Genomic DNA, 19272 nt, shown 5'->3' on the forward strand with positions numbered 1-19272 from the left:
AAAAGGTTGAAAAACACTGAGATAACGGATGGATGGGCTGCACCTTGAAGTAGACAGTCTAAAGCAGAAGACCTCACTGGGTGCCACTTGTGTCAATTAATACCAGAAAACTGAGACAATGCAACTCACACAGACTCAAACATGAAGTCATTCAACCATAACAAGCATGCCAACTGAATGTTAAAACACCACCAACTACCAAGATTTTTGTTGCTGACCATATCTTCTCCTTTAAAGCCACAAAGTGCACCCATCTTCGGATGCCTACTTACAGCAAAACAATGCACCATGCCACAAAGCTCAAATCATCTCTTGAACATGTCATCAAGTTCAGCATCTTCCGATGGCCACAGTCACCACATCTCAAGACAACAAAGTAACTTTGAGGGTTGCATTTGGAGGTATTCAGTTAAATAAATCCATTAACCTATTTTTCATTGAGTACATCAATAATCGATAAACATGAAAACATGACTAAATGCAGCTTGTGTGTGCAGTTTAGTGCTACTACACTTCTTTGCAGGACCAGTGTCCCAGAGAAGTGCATTGCAATTTTTTTTCAAGAGTACTATTTATGCTAGTGGATGATTGCTATGCCATGCAGGTATCTATTAAATGTATGTTGTGAAACTATGTGTATTATACACTAGAATTAAAAATTTAATTGCAATTGTTGCCGTTTATAATTCATGACAATCAAAAATGCTACATCAAGATGAGAAATTAGTCAACAAACAATTGTGGGTATTAAATGGAAGTAGGTTGGGGCAAATGGGGGGTACAGAGCTGCTTACGACTGATATAGTAAGATAATCATTTTAACTCCCAAATTAATTGTGTTGTCCGAAGGTTTCGACATACACAGGTTGCATAGATATTATTAAGACTATGCAAACATTAACATTAGTGGTTTGAAATGCAGACATACACACACAAAAAAAAAACTAGTCTCAAAGCCACAATGACTTGAGAGAGGAAAAAATTGTCTCGATGCGAGGGACAGTCTAAAGCAAAACTTTTCCAATCCAGTCCCACAGGAAACGAGACAATTAGGGAGTTTAAAAACCCACAATGCACTTACAGAATATGGGTTATCGAACCACACATACAACTTCTTTTGGGTAAGTCGACCACTTGAAGTATTGGTGTGTAATAATACACAACAGAGAGACACACAATGTTTCTATGAAGTGGAGAAGATCAGCAGTTACATTAAGTGAGCTTTAAATCAATGGTAGTCGGCCCAGATTGCTTTAGCAACTGTACGTTTCTTCTTGCAACACGGACAAGCGTCTCTGCTTTGTAGAGCACCTCTAGGTCTATTGTTCTGGCGTAGCCTGCATCTCTAAACCTGTAAATATGTGAGCTGGACAGACATATATATTTTTTGTTAAAATAACATTTTTTTTTTTCTGGAGACAAACAAAACACGTGGCTCATGGCTGCAAAAACATATTTGGCTCAGCTTCAAAACGTTTTGTTTGTTTTATAGGACCACATCTTTAAGCCCATTCTCTGTAAACATTATGTCATTACACACGTACTACTAGAGTGAGCCGCAAGAAGACAGACAGATAAAATACAAGAATCAGACTAAACCAATTTCAAAACATAAAGAAATGGGCTTTCAACCAAAGCCGTTTCTGTATTTAACCGGAGTCAGAAGTGGTATGGTTTTCCACAACCAAAGAGCCATGTCAGTGCCATGTCACAACACCGCTAACAGTCTCATCCAGGAAACAGTTCACCCTCCCTCTACTTCTTACTGATGCTTTGTGGAGGATAGCAGGCAGATTAACTACAGAAATCATATCATTTATCCAACATCCCTGCAAACAAATGCCATAAGACCACCAGCTTCATTTGATAATATTTTAAAACAACTTGCTGCTTCACAATTCAGCCAATCTGATCGGTACCAGCAGCACTGGGAAACTAGAGTTACGCTCTGCATTTGTTAATTATATTGGATGATTTTGTGGAACCACAGCTATACACAATGAGCTACTTAAACTCTGCGATGGTAGATGTAAAGATAAACAGCAGTAGGATGAGAGATAGTGCGTGAATGTTATTGAAGTTATGTGGTCATAAATTAATGTTGACATTCTTTGCTTTTATTGTGTTTTTGAATTAAATCAAGAAGATCAAAAACAATACTAACGCCAGGACTTTAAATATGGTGTTTAGAATATTTTGATTGGTTGTTTCCCTCTATACAAGCCTGTCTTGAGCTCCTGGAGAAATTCCCTTTTTTTTCTCTGGTCTAGCTGAAATTTGGACTCTCTGAAGAAGCAGCTTATTAGTGCTAGAAGTTGAACCAGAATTTCTAGCAGTGGCAACGCCAAAAAGAAAAAAAAAAAAAAAAAAAAAAAAAACTGGAGCTCAGCAAGGATTAGCACCGATTTAACCTCCTTTAAGAATTATCTGTTACTGGCAATTCAAGTGTTTGAATAACAAGCAAACTGCTGGGATTAATGAAAGCTTATGGGGCAACAAGGAGAAAAATATCCATATTTAAGAATGGTGGCAGTCAGCTCATTCAAACCCTTTTACTGGAGATTCATCACATCGATTTGATTACAGGAGAGCAAAGCCCATTAACATCTGCTGATCCATCACTTTCACGCATCCATCATGAGGTAGAAACTAGGATGTGATAGTCCAGCCAGCTTCCTTTGCATGATTTTCTGGGTGCCTTTCCTAAAGAACCGGGGTATCAGGCACTGCTTTCCACAGCCCGATATCACATCTAACGTTGTTTATGCTCAGTCTAATTAAAAAGCAGAAGGCTACTAAAGAACTTGTATTACTCAAGTATGACAATTACAGGAAATGTCAACCACCCTCCTTTTCCCCTGACTTTACATTAGTAACAAAACAGGTTGAAATAGAAAAGCCGGGTGTGGGCCGACATGACACGACTGACTTCAGTAAAAATACCAAGGCTTCACAGTAACAACAAATCCATTTTAAACTTAAAAACAAAAAATTTATAAAAATCATTCTTTTCCTTTTTTTTGAAATACACCTGTAGCTTCAACAGTAATCTATTCTGTGTGTTATTACAGTTTAGACTAACAACTGCTAAACATAGTCAGCTTCCAAGTTAATTGCTCAGAATGTTGTTGCCATTTTGTTGGTTGGTTCTTTACAAGGTAACAACTTGAAATTTGCTGGTCAATATGACAACTTGACTGTTTTTCCTAACAGAAAACATGTGAATACAGTGACATCAACTATTATAACTAATGGAAAGTATTGAAGCCTATTTTATCCTTTTAGCCAGTTAGAATATGCTCCATACAGATGGAAAAAACTGGGGCTAATCAGACTTTTAACCTTAAAAACTATATGTCGAAAACTGTAATGGTTTTGAAACCCCTTATTGCTTACATCTTGATATACCTTCATGCCAGGTACCGGCCCAGGTCTAGTAAACATGGGCCATCTGTTTATACTTGACTTAAAGAATTCATACTTAACACAATAGTGGTTGAGTGGTTAAACGCAAATGTTTTTAAATGAATGGCAGCAGGGCTCCAAAGCGTTTCCTGCAGCCCTGTGATATAATCATTGCCAGGGTTTGGCTTTAAACTGCAAAACTGTTTTGATTACACCCAATAAAGGGCAGACTTTGGCCCAGCCAACATTTGTCACACTCATAAATAAGCACACCACCTGGAAGGGCCTTTGAGGCAGAGATGGCCAAAAGCTGTATGGGTCCCTAATCAGAATTTGATTTGGGGGTATTCCAAACAACATTAATACCCTCTATATCAATGTTTAAACGTTAACGCATTGTACACTCCAAATATAATCATTACAACTGAAAGTCGTATTCAGGTCCAAATATAATCACAATAATGACTTTACAACCAAATAAGCCACTCCTTTGTCTTCAAGTTGACATAGTTTTAAGTAGCTTGCCCTCTTTTCTTCAGTTTAGGACACAGTCTTAAAAAGTTAAAGTTCTACTTTTCCCATGTGGGAAACCATACAGATGTGGATGATTCTGACTCAATCAACAAATATCAAAACTAGATTAGTTTAAGGTTAATTTAGGGTCTAACGCAATATGCATGCCGAAGGCAAGACGCGTGAAACTGAAAGGTAATCTTTTGAAACACAAGAAACTAGAGCACACTAAAAACCAAAAGTTAATGACACAGTTCATTCCAACTATTACTGCAAAGGATGTGCTGCCTTCAAGAGTTGTAGAGAATCAGGGTTTTTGTGCTATGGCGCGATCTCCTGATACAACATCGCAATTCACTGAAATGACAGCAAGAGTGATGGGATCATCAAGCAAGTGAAATATCTCCAACATGGGATGCATAGGAAGAAATTCCCGCAGAATGCGACCTCTCGGCCACTGCGCATCTTCTGATGAGTAGCAGCTAGCACGCTGTGGCTCCCCAAACAAGAGCACACGTAAAAACATCTGTATGCATAGTGTGTGTGTGTGTGTGTGTGTGTGTGTGTGTGTGAGGTCAATGTTACGCAACCTGATTTATCATCGTATCTTGGCTTTCTGAATCGTCATCTAATCGATATGCAAACAGCCTAAAAATTTCCACCCCTGTTCCTGGTATTTTTGGTGTCATTCCTGTACAAGTTCAAAACATATTCGACTAACAAACATTTAAACATTATTCCTCATCTGGCTTTGCATGATTCTTCCAACAGTGAGTCACCTCTGTGTGAGAAGGATGAAATGTGTAACTTCAGTTTAAAGTTTTACCGTATGAGTGTACAGTAGTTATGGCTGGAAATAACAGCCCATACTAAATAAGTCCCAAACTCAAACAAACTCTACCTCATCTTAAATGGTGTCCAGAAAATGTGTCGTCTCTAATAAATTATGAATATACGATATCTTTATATTTTCGACAGTTCCCTAATTTTACCCCCTTAACACATTGATATAATAATAATAAAAAATAATAATAATACACAATTCTTTTTAAGTTTTCATTCTTCCTTCCAAGCGTTTCTGTACGTTTTACAAACCGTTTTACTATGATATACTTTAGCCGATTATGGGGGATACTTAAACCTATAAGGGGAAAATTGATCCAAATGTTGTAGATAAAATATTTATAGCTAGTGCCAGACATAAATCAATTATTTTCACCTTGAATCATTTTAAGACAGTAAGGATAACCTTCACTATATGGATTTATGATGAGTCAATTCACAACATAAGTTAAAAGTTAATAAACCTGTAGATGTTCTTTAAGAAAACAAATCAAGACTCTGATTTCTTGCGTTGAAATCATTGGGGGAAAAAAGCAGAAGAAACTGGTCAAGATGTCAAAAGGTTTTTTTTTTGTAGGAAGAATATTCAGGTTCAGCAATTCAAATAATTATGCGAGATACTCAAAAGAAAGCTTCTTTTGAGTTGGTATGAATGAACTGATGTCATATGTGATATTAAACTCCAAATATTAACATATAATTAATAGTTCAAAACATTTTAAGTGTCAATAACATTTCAACTGTCGGAGAAGTGGTGACTGGCATCAAGTCCCTTTATGGATATCACCAGAGATGAAGTCATGTTTGTTTTGTACTTGAGCCCTGCTAATTCCTTTTTCTGTTTACTCCGATTAGATGAAAACGGACCTGCAATTTAGACATTTAATGCACATCTGACCCTAATGTGGCTCATTCTGATCTTTCATTTTCAGCTCAGTTACATCCTAACCTTGACCAAAATGTCAATGGGCTAACTACAGAGCGCATATTTTCAGTCAGTAAATGGTTATTGGATTCACAGTCCTCCTGCGTTTACAAGCTCCTTTTACTCATTAACAATGCCACAGCTTGAGGTCTGCATGTAGCTTTAACCCTTAAATCAAGTCTGTTGCTCAATACATGTACTGTTTAGAAAGGTGAAGCACAAAACCAGCTGGCCTTGACTGCAATTTAACAAGTACAACTTTAACAGGGGGAAAAAAAACGCTTTTACCAAGCTTTGTGCGAATAAAAACATTTATGAAACTTGACTTGAGTGACAAAATCAGCTACTAAGTTCGTGTTTGCCTTGGGCCGGCTGTGCTTTAGGTGTTGGTTCCCGTCATAATAGCGCAGGCGGCGAGTGGTTTTGTTTCCTCGATACGAACAGGTCACAGTTATTCAAATCAGGTGGTTTTAAACACAGGAAGCCACCTAGGACTTCTCCCTGCTGCCAATCTCTGCACTAGACTCCTAAAACGGAGAGAGACACTTCAACCACTTCTCCCCTCCAACTTCACCCAGGTGGGAAGCCCCAGCACCAGACCACCGCCTCCTCCCCACAGAGGTATTTCTGATGAAGGAGGAATGCAGGCTCCACATCCCGCTGCCCTCCCCCAGCCAAGCTTACCGAGAAGCAACAGTTTCAGCTCCCGGCGTGCGTCCCTCTTATCCCGGCGGAGCTGCCTTTCGATCTCGTCGTTGATCCGCCTGGCTTCTTTCGCCTCCTCGCTGAGGCAGCACGCCATTATGGATTCCAGGGTCATTCTCGGTCCTTTTCCTTTTTCAAACACGCACTATAACTCCGCTTGTCCCCCCCCTCTGTATTGAGTCATTCAGATTTCACATTTGTCGCGGAGGGAAAACCAGAGGCCTGTGAATGTCAAAAACGTCCTCATACAGGCCGGCTTTAGGTGATAAACCGCTGTTGTAGTGGGTCTGCGTGTTCAGACTGGAGTAGAGACGGAAAATAAGATATTTGAGAGGAATTATTGGAGTCCCCCACCCCCTCCCACCCTCTTCCCTGTGTTTCAGTTCGCTTTCTGGGCCTGCTGAAAGCTTCTAACAGAATAGAAAGCGGGTTGAGTTGAATTTTTTTGCTCGGTCGATGGGTATAATCTGATCTTCTGTGTCTGTATGATCAACAGATCTTTTTTAAAACACACCATCCGCACTGATCTGGATAGGTATTGTCATCCGTACTCCGGCCAGGCTCTTTCCAAAGTCCTCAACGCTGATGGTATTTTAAATCTCTGAAATACCTTGTTTGTTTTCCAACTCGCAGTCTGCGTTGGCGAGAAAAACACATGAGCGAGGTTGTCCGTTTATTTTCCAATGGCTCCACTCCCGGGCGTGGTAAGGCAGAATATGGCGGACTTTCACTCCGATCCGCTAGGCTGGGATACAGTACAGTTATATCTCCGTGTCAGCTCGGTAAACCAAAGAAACCACACAGAAAACGGCATTTCGCACGGAGCTCTCGCTAGTCGCAGCGAAATTATGCCCGAGTGTGACCTCCCCTCCCAAAAAAGCGGCGCACGGGTCCGTGGCTCCGCACCGGGGAAGAGGCGAAAGGAACAGGACGCCGTGTCGCTGGCTTTGCCCCCGACCAATCTTCTTTTCCTCAATTCTCTTCATGTATTTTTATTACAGAAGCCATCCACTCCTCCGTGGGCTGCGTCTGGCTCCCGTCGACCAGGGGGGAGTGTCGCCGTCAAGCAAACGCCGCGATGTATTAATAACGTCCAACCTGTAGAATAGAAGAAGCATGCGAATCTACACGCTTGAAGCCCTCTGAGTTCCGTGAGCAATTCCACTTAAATCCTGTTTCCAGGGCCGTTTCTAGAATGTTTTGTAAGGGGCTTGTCGGGGACGGGAGGGGGGACGGGGGGTTCTTAAACCATACAAACAGAAAATAATTTTCCAGAGTTTTGCTTAAAGGTGATTCTCAGTAAGTGAAAATAAGTGTCTAAATAAGGTGATTAAGTTTTTTATTTATTTATCTTATTCAGCCCAAAATGTATGTGTTCTTTTCACAGAGTGGCATATCAAATGTGTTTCCCCCTTTTTTTTTTTTTTTTTATAACCAGTGTGTTCATGTACTGTGTGTGCACTGGGCCAGACTTTAGAAAGAGCTTACAAGTGCAGTACCCCAGGGCCAATATTTGGGGTGCCCCAAAGATTTTTATTTATTTATTTTTTAATGAATGCATATTTTGCAGACATCGTTTTCTATATGAGTCATAAGCCCATATGAGGTGAGTTGCAATAATATTTTGAGATTTTTATTAAAATAAACAATACTCAAGTATTTGAAAATAATGACGTAATAGCAATCTTTTTTTGGAACAATATGGAGCTTCGTGCCCAGGAACATTAAATCGACCATCATCAGTTCATACCCGGTTTATGTATTTTGGGGGCAGGGGCAGATGGAAACATGAAGTGTAAAATTTCCTAGATGGTGGTGCTGACTTTGGATTTTAATGAACACACTGGACCAACACTGGAATCTGTCCATCTTTTCTCCACATTCCAAGACTTTGATTTCCAAGTAAAATAGAATGTTTTTGAATCAGAAAAGATTCAAAAACCTTATGAATGACTTCCTAATTTAAATGGGTTTTGATTAACCTCTCAAAGCTGATGTTATCTCTGTTGGTTTCATTTTTTATTTCTATTAAACTTTGTCCTTCCACTCAACTTTCCATTAATATGCTTGCATATATTTCTTTGTGATGCCAGTTTCTTTAGGAATCCAAAATAAACCTTTGCTGGCTATATGTAGTAACATTTTCATTTTTGTAAACATAAAATGTGGCTTTTTATAAGCTGTGTTTCAGAACTATCAAATTAATCAAATATGTTCATTTTAAGGTATTTTACAATGTAAATAGAACCTGGACCTATTTACTTTGTAAATGCCTTACAATGAGTGTTGTAGATATTCTATATACAAACAAGTTGAGGTTAAATCAAACAGTTTATGTTCTTATGATCAAAAGTATTACAGTTAAGATGGCTTAAGGAGAAGACAGAAACTGAACTTAATGTCTGTTCAAATGGAAGAATATCAGCATCAGGAAAAAACAAAGTAAAGATAGCCTGCACAAAGCCTTGCTGAACATCAAGAGACTAAATGCTTGAAGAAGAAAACTACATTTTGCTTAGTGGTTAGAACAGATTTTTTTTTATTTTTAGGGATTACTTGGTAATAGCCTGGTAGAGGTTAACCATTAACTATCTCTACAGTGGAAACAATAATAGTTGCACCAGTATTCAACCAAGTAGCTCTGCAGTAAGCTGTGAAGGTCATTATGTTCTATTTTTGTTGAGATGGCGCAGTGTTCATTCAGCTCCACAGCCAGTGGAGCAGTCACTGATTTGTAGTCTATCACCGTGGGTCTGTTTAAGATTATAAGTAGATCCTCACAATACAAATTTATGATTTACAAAATGCTAAAAGTTTTGTAGCCTACCATTAATGGCACTTGGGCCACCTTATCATTTGACAAATTATGTAAATCAAATTTCCATTTCTATGGACAATAAAGTTTTTTATCTTATTTCATCATATTTTTAGTTGTACTAAAGAACTGGTATCAACCTGCAAGAAAAAAACAAAGCTAATTAAATGTGTTGTAGTGCTTTTAAGCCATCAGCAAACACTAAAAGAGTTCTGCAAACTCAGAATAATCTTTGTCTTAAACAAGATTGTATCCAAAGGAGAACAGTGAATAAGTTCAAGCTAACTGAAGAAGACAACAGTAAACCAGGAGGAAGAGGTGCTTGTTATCATTCATTTATCCCAAAAGTCAGCACATGAATGTGGGAAAAAAAGATTTTAAGCCAACTTAACTGTGTCCCAGTTGCAAATTGGAAAAAGAGCAAGATATGCTAATTATTGTGCTTAGCAACAAAGTACTAAGCACAGCAAGTATAAACAAAAATAGACATTAAATCACAAAATGACCAGTGGCCCTAAAACATGAAGATTTCAAATTCTTTTTGCAAATTATACCTGCCACATCTCTCAGGCTAAAGAGGAACTGGCCATCTGGCTTATTATGAACCAATAGTTAAAATGACAACATTCTGGATGAGATGAAGATGAATTACATCTGAGAAGGCACCATTAATATTGTCGTTAAGAAACAGCTTTAGGAGCAACAGAAGCTTGTAGGTCATAAATAAATGCTACACCTTTTAAGTTTTATTTGTTAAAAATGAGCCTTCAGAGCACAAAATAGTTCAGTGCAATCTGTTTCTTAAAAGTTTTAGCATACTATTTTTGGCATAAAAAAAAACATTACCTTGTAGCAATTTGTTTCATTGAAATATGTAGTTGGAGGCCGCTGATATAAAATAATTACTTTGTTTTTACCCCACACTTTTATTTTGTGAGCAGTTACAACTTCCGCTTGTTCGCGTCCACGTGTCACGTGACTCCAGTTCCCCTGGATACGGGAAAGCGTCTAGCTGCGAGGAAAGGATGGATGTGTAGTAGTTCAAGGGACGTTTCAGTGCGGTGTTTTATACAGTTAGAACGTCAAACTATCATGGCCATTTGTCGGGGAAGCGTCTCTGTCGTCCCAACAACGACTTTATCAACTTTTAATACCTCCAACTTTATGTTTTAGCCGCGCCGCTCTGCTGATCTTTCTTAGCATGGACGATAAGGATTAGTTAGCCTCAGCATCACCCCAGTGACCACACCTCCTGGTGACAGGTAAGTAGAGGGAGTCTTCAGAAGTGGGTTTGAAAACAAGAAGTTTTAACATTACTATTATTTCAAATAACTTCAGTTAAATTCCCGCGGGAGATGTTGCATAATGACCGCCAGCACAGTTCATAGCGAGGTGTTTTCGACTGACTAATTCCTTGTGGCGGTAATGATGTGGCGCTAATAGGATTGGAGCTCTCTCCTTCCTGCCGCTTGTTTGAGAAATTCGTGGGGATAATGAGGGTGGAGCTTAGCCGTGCGTGCGTGGGAAAGTGGTGTGTGGGGGGTTAATCTCTCACAGGGTATGCAGTGGCAGTGATATAATGACCATGCATTATGAGTGCATGTTTTGCAAGTGTTTGATGTATATCTGCATGGTATAATCACACCTATTAATTGGGCTCCATTTGCTACATTGATGTAGGAAAGCCTGACCCCCCCCACCCCCAAAAAAACAAACAAAAAACAAACAAACAAACAAAAAAAAACAACAACAACTGACATCACAATTTACATCTTGAAGCCAAGCAATAGTTATTGTTCAATTAGTGGAATGATTATTTTTTTAAACCTCAGTTGGATTTTCTGTCTTTGTAATTCAGTGTGGCTGCAGGTTTCTGAGCAAACATGGGGAAGCTGCAGAGCAAGTTTCGCAAGAGGTCTGAGCTGTACAGGTGGGTTATGTTGGACTGTTTACAGTCTGATCCTTCTTGTTTTATGTAGTTCTTCAAACTATTATTACAAGAAAGTTTCCTTGCTCCTTAGTAGGCCTGGGTGGCTTACCAGTCTCAACGTATGCCCAAGTTTTTGGTTTGAAGACCACATATTTTTCTATCGTCCTGTTCCCACAGTGTAGTATCCATATAATAACATTACAGAGAAAGTGTCAGAGGTAATATTACTGGTGGTGAAAAACAAGGACAGTCATAGTGTTGTAACTAAATGGGGGCAACCTATCAGTTTTGTTACTAAGGCCGACATACCTGCTAAGCTAGCTGAGCAGATAGACAGACTAATTAGTTAATAGTTTTTACACTTGGACAAAAATGAATATAATGTGTAATAAGCATTACAGCTAGTTTTACAAGGTGTTTATTCAAAGCTTTTGTTTTTCAAAATCAAAATATTAAACACGTTATGTAACATTACCATAGCTATTGTAATATGTATGTTTTTAGAAGCAGTGAGAACAATTGCTGCTTTATTCTTTTAAATAAAAAAATAGGTCATGTCATGCATTTTTGTTGTATATGTTGGTGTAAATATTGTTGTACTGGGAACTCTGGTGTGTTTTCTCGGTGTTATCATAGTCGTCAATAAACACAAACCTGGTCTATGTAAAAATGGAAACACTTATTCTATCTAAAAACAGTAGTAGTTGACCTAATCAGTTTCCAATCTGTCAGCTGAAGGAGTGCAGTGCTATAGGGACACAAGCCTCTGTTTTTCTCTTTCTACAGAAAACTCTAAAGGATCCCTTTTTTTGATCTTCGAGATCCTGGAGCTGCTAGTCTCACTATGTTTTGCCTCAATGGAACCCAAAGTTTTCCGCATTTTAATCCACTTAATCATTTAGGCAAAACAAAAGCTCCTAAGCTCAGAGGATAAACTTGCATTATTTACAAACACAACAACTAACTGAGCAGAGACAAATTAAATGGGATATTTAGGGACGTATTTCTAGCAGTCTTATTAAGGAGCAGAATTAATTTAAAAATGTTTACATCATCTGCATCATAGTGTTTTTGCATCGGTGTGTGATCCATCCGCCAGAAACATGGCATGGTGTGCAGTCAAATCATGGTTATTTGTATAGCAACAAGGCAGTTCAAATTGCTTTACACCATAAAGACATGATATAGTTACCATTTGTAAAACAAGCCATAAACATTAGACTTTGTCAAATGCCATCATCAATATGTTGCTCCATGTTCCACTTATTACTAATCAAAGGCAACTCTTAGCAGGTGGGTTTTTAGCCTTAATTTAAAAGAGCTCAGTTTTTCAGCATCTTTGCAGTTTTCTCGAAGTTTGGTCCAGATTTGTGGTGCATAGCAGCTGAATGGTGCTTCTCCATGTGGGGTGCAGGGTAGAAGACAAGAGATTGTTAATGTATTTTGGGAACGTGAGCAGCAGCGTTCTGAACCAGCTGTAGTGTTGACCTAAAAACCTGCAGTAACTTCACCGCTACAGAACCAGACAGTAAGAAGTGTCTGGCATTCAAAACAAATTATTTTTTAAAAATATTCATTACATTATTTTCCTAAAAAGAAAATTTAAACAACCAAATCATCAGACATGAACCCGAGAGGTTTGAATAGGTTTGTGAACTGTATGATGCTGTTTTGAGATTATCTTAATTTTGAAATATTCTTGGTAAGCTATAGTAATGGCTAAAATCACACATTTTTCCAGCATCTAACCAGAAATACCCCCCAAAATAATTATCATACTTACATACATACATATTTTGTGCAGATCACCTCAAGGGGAGAAGGCTGAGAACACCTTTGACAGTCAGGTGTTACAGTATGAACCTGCCCACTATGGATCCATCAACACTGTGACCAATCTCAGCCCAGACCTGTGTGTTTCTGGTGGCAGTGACCAGGTAGAGCAACAGATGTTTACTGTCTTGGTTTTACAGGATTGATCAAAATATAAGTGGCAGTACCGAGTGTGGGAGTTATAAATGTTGTTGTGTGATGCTTTGATAATACCTGGAGCTAATAAGCATAAAATGCCTGCCTCCTCTCCCGTAGGCCGTTGTGGTGTACGACTGGAAACAAGGCCAGATGTGTCAGTCCTTCCAGGGTCACAACAGAGAGGTTACCAAGGTAAAGTCAGTGGGAAGGGAGCAGCTTTAGTGCAATTGATAGCTGTTAAAATTTTCACACACTGATCAACGGTCTTCATATTTCCCCCCAGGTGCTTTGTTATCCCGGCAGTACATGGATCTTTAGTGCCTCGCGGGACAAAACCGTTCTCATGTGGGACCTGAACCAGGGAGACGAACCGATTCAGGAGTTTTGTGGACATGAGCTGGTTGTCAATGGAATCGCTATCAGCCCTGGTACCAACTTTAAGAACACACTCAGTTTCCTCTGTCATTAAACAATATTTAACTTTTGTATTTATGTTAAGTTATCAGTCTGCATTTTTTTTTTTTTGGTCAAAACAGCAATTTATTATAGAAATGTATAGGAGCATTATTTCAACTGGTGCGACAAATTTTGAATGAAATGGCAAATAATAATTATTCCCACTGCTGTTGTTTTGAGGAAACTGCAACTTAGGTTACGAATTTCTGTACTTCTGGTAGCATTTGTTAAATCGAATTAAATATATTACATAAAAGGCAAATTTTAGATTTTAGCGGTGAGGATATTTCTCTAACCTGCAAAGATTGGATTGGAAATTACAAACTGATCATATGCATAGGGTAAAATAAGAACAAGTATATACTAAGTAGTTTTTATGTTTTTCTGTATTATTTGCAGAAAAAAAAATTGCATTATATATTCCCTGCATAACATGGTTATCTAAACTTAGTTTTGGGGGATAATAAAATATGCTGCATAGCTGATGCTGGTATTTTAAATTCTTTGTAGATGGAAGAAAACTTTGCACTGGCTCTCGGGACAACTGGATGTGCCTGTGGGATATAGAATCTGCAAAGTGTGAACACAGACATAACATCTCGAGAAACCTGGTGAGAGCATTAATTCGTGCACCTAATGATGCACCTAATTGCAAATATGATCTACGTTCAACTAATTTATACCATATATTTATATTTTGATTTCTGTAAGGTTTCAGCTTTTCTGCGTATTTATTTGTTTCCAGGTGACTCATGTATGTTGGGTGCCAGCTAGCTTTTCTGTAGTCCAGACCTCAGAGGATAAAACTATAAGGTACAGCAAAGCTCTGTTTGTTGGGATGCATTATTTTTAGATGACTTGTTCAAATTTAATGAAATTCATCTACAGTCCCTGCCAAAAATGCATAATCCCATCTCATGGAGAATGTTCAGTCAGTTATATTACAACCGTTTTAGCCTTGGTCTAAATATTTATTGTACATTAACTAAAAACTGTGTGTTTGCTTGTCTTTTCACATGTTTTGCTTGTAGGGTGTGGGATAGCCGTTCGTGGCAGGTGACCAACACCTTTCCAGCTAAGCAGTATATACAGACTCACTGTGATGTCTCTCCAAATGGGAACTACTTGGTGTCCAGCAGCAACGGCTTTGGAGGCCAGGGTTGTGAAGCCACGGTGAGATCAAGAGAGGCACTTTCTAGATTTTATGGATTAGATATGAGTTAGAAACAGTCCACGTGGCTTAGGATGATGATTTTTTCCCATGTGTGGTGAGATGTTTCAGATGTTCTTTGTTACTGTGCTACATTCCTGAAACTGTTGATTGCCGCATGCAGTGAGGTGTTTGTGTGTTGTCAGCTCTGGGACTTGCGTCAGCCTGGCTGTAAAGTTGTGGAGTACAGAGGTCACCTGCAGACCACAGCCTGCTGCACATTTCTACCTGTGTTTTCTGGTGGCTCGGCTCAGATAGCAACATCCTCCCACGACTGTTCGGTCAAAATCTGGGATCAGAATACAGCAGGTAGGACCCCAGCTCCTGGGTAAAGGAAAACCCTTCCTGAAGAGTATAGTGTCAGTTTCTGACACCTGTAACACTCTATTTTCTGCTGATTTCAGTCTGTTTAGGGACATTGTCCGTGGATGGTGCTGGTCCTCTGGTTTCTTTGACTCCCACCGATACCAACAGTTTGCTGTGTGCCAGCTTCAACGCCGGTCTCCAACATATCCAGCTGGACCAAGGGTCCCTCCAGGCGCAGGGTTCTGGTGCTAGTTCAGGTGGTGCTGGAAGTCTGAATATGAGAGTTGTGGCACGATTCTGACAGCACCAAAGCATATAATGGGACTTAAATGGACATCAAGGCATTCAGAGAGCAGTAACGACATACTTCCTTTTTAAAAACCTTTTTTATGTCATCATTTAATGATTTTACCGGCATTTGTGCTTTACCAACCTGCCATACCAAGAAAATGCCAGAAGAGCGATGGATGGGAAAGGTGAGCAAGTGATGTGTGAAGTCTGTAGTTTAAATCTACAGTGCAGTGCAAAAATGATCAACTACTTTACAACAACTAGTCGTTGTAAAGTTGTCACTTTACAGCTACAAACCGTAGTGTGTTTTATTGGGATTTTACTTAATAAGGTGACACAACAAAGTTTTGTTAAAGTTAGTCATTTCAGTTTATTTGAGAAAAATACTTTTATTATGTTTGTATTATTTGTTTGTGTCGAAATGTTAGAACTAGAGAATATTGAAAATGCCAGCTCATATGAACTTATTTTGTTCTTGTATAGAAAAGGTTTCCTGTTGATACAGATTCTTAGATTTTTACTTTAAGATGCGCATAGTTATTAGCCATAACATTTGAATTTTTAAGCAACTATGCAAAATACCAGTAACTGACTTTTTTTTGATCAACTGAACATGAAGGGAAAATGTGCAAGTATAAAAATGAAGATGTTGTACAGTCTTTTCAGATGCTTGCTTCACATATTCGTTATTAGAAATCTAAAGCCTATTAGACCAGGCATGCAGTAAATTAATTTAAACTTCTCTCATGTTTGAACTGTACACCTGATCCTCCTACTAATGCCATCTTAAACAGGTGAAACAAACTTGTTGCACCAACATAACCAGGTGGAGAAACTGAGGAAGCAGCAAGAAAACTCTGCATGTCTTTGTCTAAAGCCGCAGCAATCAGAGAAGCTTCCGACTTCTAATTATTTCTCAGGGATTAGAAATAATAACCGTATTAGAATTTACTGATTTTTTTTGTTAGTTCGCTCACTTGCCAGTTTAAGCATCACATTGATTTTGTTTGTACTAATTCTTAAATCACTCACTGATTTTGTGTTTGATACCAGCTGGTAAAAATAAAATCAACTTATAAAGATAATTATTTGTAAAATGTATTTCATGTCAACTTGTTTTTTTGCCATTGTAATTTTACTTTTATTACAACAATTTTTCAACAAATGTTCTGTAGACACCTGCTAGAAACTTGTAACCATCTAGTTATTTTGATTTTTGGTTTCACTTTTGTTGAGCGCTTTGCATCATGTAATATGTCAGTCACAATAACCACATTTTCTTCAATCTGTGGAACCTTTCAACGCAAATATCAATTTTGTCGCACTAACACATTATGTATTATCGCCCCCTACTGTCAGAAAAATGTAATATCTTAAAACCACCTTTGGTATTATAACTATGCAGGAGCATCTCAATAAACTAGAATTTTGTAAACAGCTAAATTGACTTAAGTAATTCACTTAGGAGTGAAATATATACAAGTTCGATACACAGTTATATTTTTTAATTTAATTTAAATTAGAGATTTTAGCAATATCAGCTTAGTCTCTTACAGAGATGGACCTGCAGCGTATTTATCCCAATTAAAAGAAAATACAAAATGGAAGGCAGACTTAAAAGCAGACACTGCAGGATGACAGCACAGGCCAAGTTTCAGATTGTTTAGAGAAGGCATTGACAGAATGTACATCACAGAAAACAGGAATATGTCACTCTCTTGAAAATAGTAATAAATCAAAGCATTAGTTTTCAGTTATACATGTGTTTATTCAAGTCTGAACCTCATCTTTGCTCAAAAAGCAATTTTTCCACAAAGTTGTTCATAAAGACACATCCAAACACAAAAAAGAAATCAGGAGTCAATTACAGAAGATTTAACATGATAAAGAAAAACAAAACATAAAAAGAGTAAATAATAATAAAAAGCCTAAGATCAAATTTTCTTAACAGTAATAAAAATTGGCACAAGATATAAGACCATTTGAAATAATAGATACAGTGGGGTTATAGTAATTTAATGGACTTAAAAGCCATTCATTATACTCTAAACAAGAGAATAAACATCTGGGTGAAGTAATGAATCTAATGCTGACAGACGCCAACACTGGAATCCGTTTGGTTTCAACCAGCATCTACAGTAAGTGGCTCATGATAACATTTATAATTAGTGGCATGATGTTGCACACAATACCTTACAAGCTCTCAAGTGTTTTAAAGATGTGAAAGAGCTTCAAATCCTCACCCAGTTGTAATAGTATTATACATGTTTAGGTGTGAATTTAAACAGATTATTGCAATTCTCCACAGTATATTTGGGTAACACCAGTCAACAATAGTTATCAGTCACCAAGTACCTTGATAAAGCACACATTTAGCTCTGTTCCTTCAGAAATATAAATGTAAATACAGATTAATCTGTAGCCCATCTCTCCAGTCAGCTGCCTAAAGAGAAAAGAAGTGTCTGATTCCCACATATGTACCTCCATTTCAGGGACAATACAGTGATTATCGAAAGAGAAAACAGTGATTGTATCCAGTCTTTTTTATTTTTTTTAAACCAAGAATGATCATTTGGTCAATAAATCCCAGTCTCCAGTGTAAATAAATAGTGCAGAAACACAAGCTGCATTATACAGTAACATAAACCAAAAACAATCGATTTCTGGCTGATCTCATGACATTCGTTAAAATCTTGACTCAGGAAGCAAAACTGAAATCTGCAAAGATAAAGGCAGCATGCAACAAAATCTCACATGACAATGAACAGTTCAATCACTTGGGTGTTTTTTTTTATGTAGCAAGCAGGCTGGGAATGTTTTGGCAAAACAAGAAAAATCTAAAACTTGGATGTAAATGATTGCTTGCCAGCAGTGAACACCACTTTTAAGCCAACCCCCCCCATCCAACCAATAACGTATTAATGAAAAAATAAATAAAATAAAAAATTACCAAACTATTAGCTTATGTTTGGGGTATAGGTTCGGTTATTCCTGAATAAATGCCAGTGGTGCCACAAAATGTTAAGACTTTTAATTAGGGAATATAAAGGACTCTTTGGGTTGTGATATTTCTAGGTTGCTATATTACGAGTTTCCTGACTTCATGCATGGCAATAATAAACCCAGCCTGTCGGGTGGAGTCTCTCTGCCTGAGATGCTAAAGTTAGCAGAGGGACCTGGAATCATCTCAATGACAGAGAAAAATGCAGTGAGGAAAATGTGGATCTATCCCACATCACATTGTTTTCTTATGGTTTTTAAAAATTGTGCAGCACTACCAAACCTGCTAAGAAGAAAATCAACCCTGGACTTTCAAAATCAAGAATACAGAGCAAAGTGATATTTTTAACATTAGCTCATGATCTATGGGTCAAGGAGACTTGCACTAAATTGCAACTGGCAACAGGAATGGTCACTTATACGGATTCTTCTGCAGGTGCCTACAAAAATATTCACCCCTGTTGAACTTATTCACACTTTGCCCCATTTCTACTACAAACATGATGGTGATGCATCATGTTGTAGGGATGCATTTCTTCATAATGGATAGAGAAGCTGGAGGAAAATGTTCACCTTTCAGCACGATAATAACATTAAACATACAGCCGAAGCTGCAACAAAACAGTTCAGATCAAAGCAGATTCATGTCTGAGAATAACCCAATCAGAGCCCAGACCCAAATTTAAAAATCTGTGGCAAAACTTGAAAGTTGCTCTCTCATCCAATCTGGCTGAACTTAAGCTAGTTTTGCAAATGATGACAAATTTCAAATCTGTTAGAGATTTATCATACCTTCAGCCAAAGAAGCTTCTACATGCTGTGTAAGAGACTTTAAGGGTTCAATTTAAATTAGATTTTTATTTGTTAAAAAAAAAAAAAAAAAAAAAAAAAAAAAAAAAAAA

The 19272-nt window shown here is 38.0% G+C and overlaps 2 protein-coding genes across 3 annotated transcripts in view; one reads left to right on the plus strand and one right to left on the minus strand.

Annotated features, from left to right (window-relative positions):
• Positions 1-7589, minus strand: part of LOC106963571 (guanine nucleotide-binding protein G(q) subunit alpha) — a 29123-nt gene extending 21534 nt beyond the window's left edge. Inside the window, exon 1 of the mRNA XM_015058562.1 lies at positions 6371-7589. Coding sequence (XP_014914048.1) covers positions 6371-6506 — 136 coding nt within the window. The 5' untranslated portion in view covers positions 6507-7589. The remainder of the gene's footprint in view (positions 1-6370) is intronic.
• A 2492-nt stretch (positions 7590-10081) lies between these two features.
• Positions 10082-16808, plus strand: wdr31 (WD repeat domain 31). 2 transcript variants are annotated; one of them, XR_001428214.1, is made up of 11 exons: positions 10082-10468; positions 11065-11136; positions 12941-13073; positions 13225-13299; positions 13391-13535; positions 14074-14174; positions 14309-14376; positions 14595-14736; positions 14920-15082; positions 15178-15555; positions 16165-16808. XR_001428214.1 is itself a non-coding variant. In XM_015058564.1 (10 exons), exons 2-10 carry the CDS (start codon positions 11090-11092, stop codon positions 15378-15380), a joined length of 1077 nt encoding a protein of 358 aa, XP_014914050.1. In that variant the 5' UTR covers positions 10082-10468; positions 11065-11089; the 3' UTR covers positions 15381-16808. The 2 variants fall into 2 exon arrangements, 1 of the variants encoding a protein (XP_014914050.1); XM_015058564.1 differs by having other exon boundaries at positions 15178-16808.
• Positions 16809-19272: the final 2464 nt, after the last annotated feature.

The sequence above is a fragment of the Poecilia latipinna genome, unplaced genomic scaffold (assembly GCF_001443285.1).
Source record: "Poecilia latipinna isolate Pla-1442-1.1 unplaced genomic scaffold, P_latipinna-1.0 Scaffold1551, whole genome shotgun sequence".
Classification (NCBI taxonomy): Eukaryota; Metazoa; Chordata; class Actinopteri; order Cyprinodontiformes; family Poeciliidae; genus Poecilia; species Poecilia latipinna.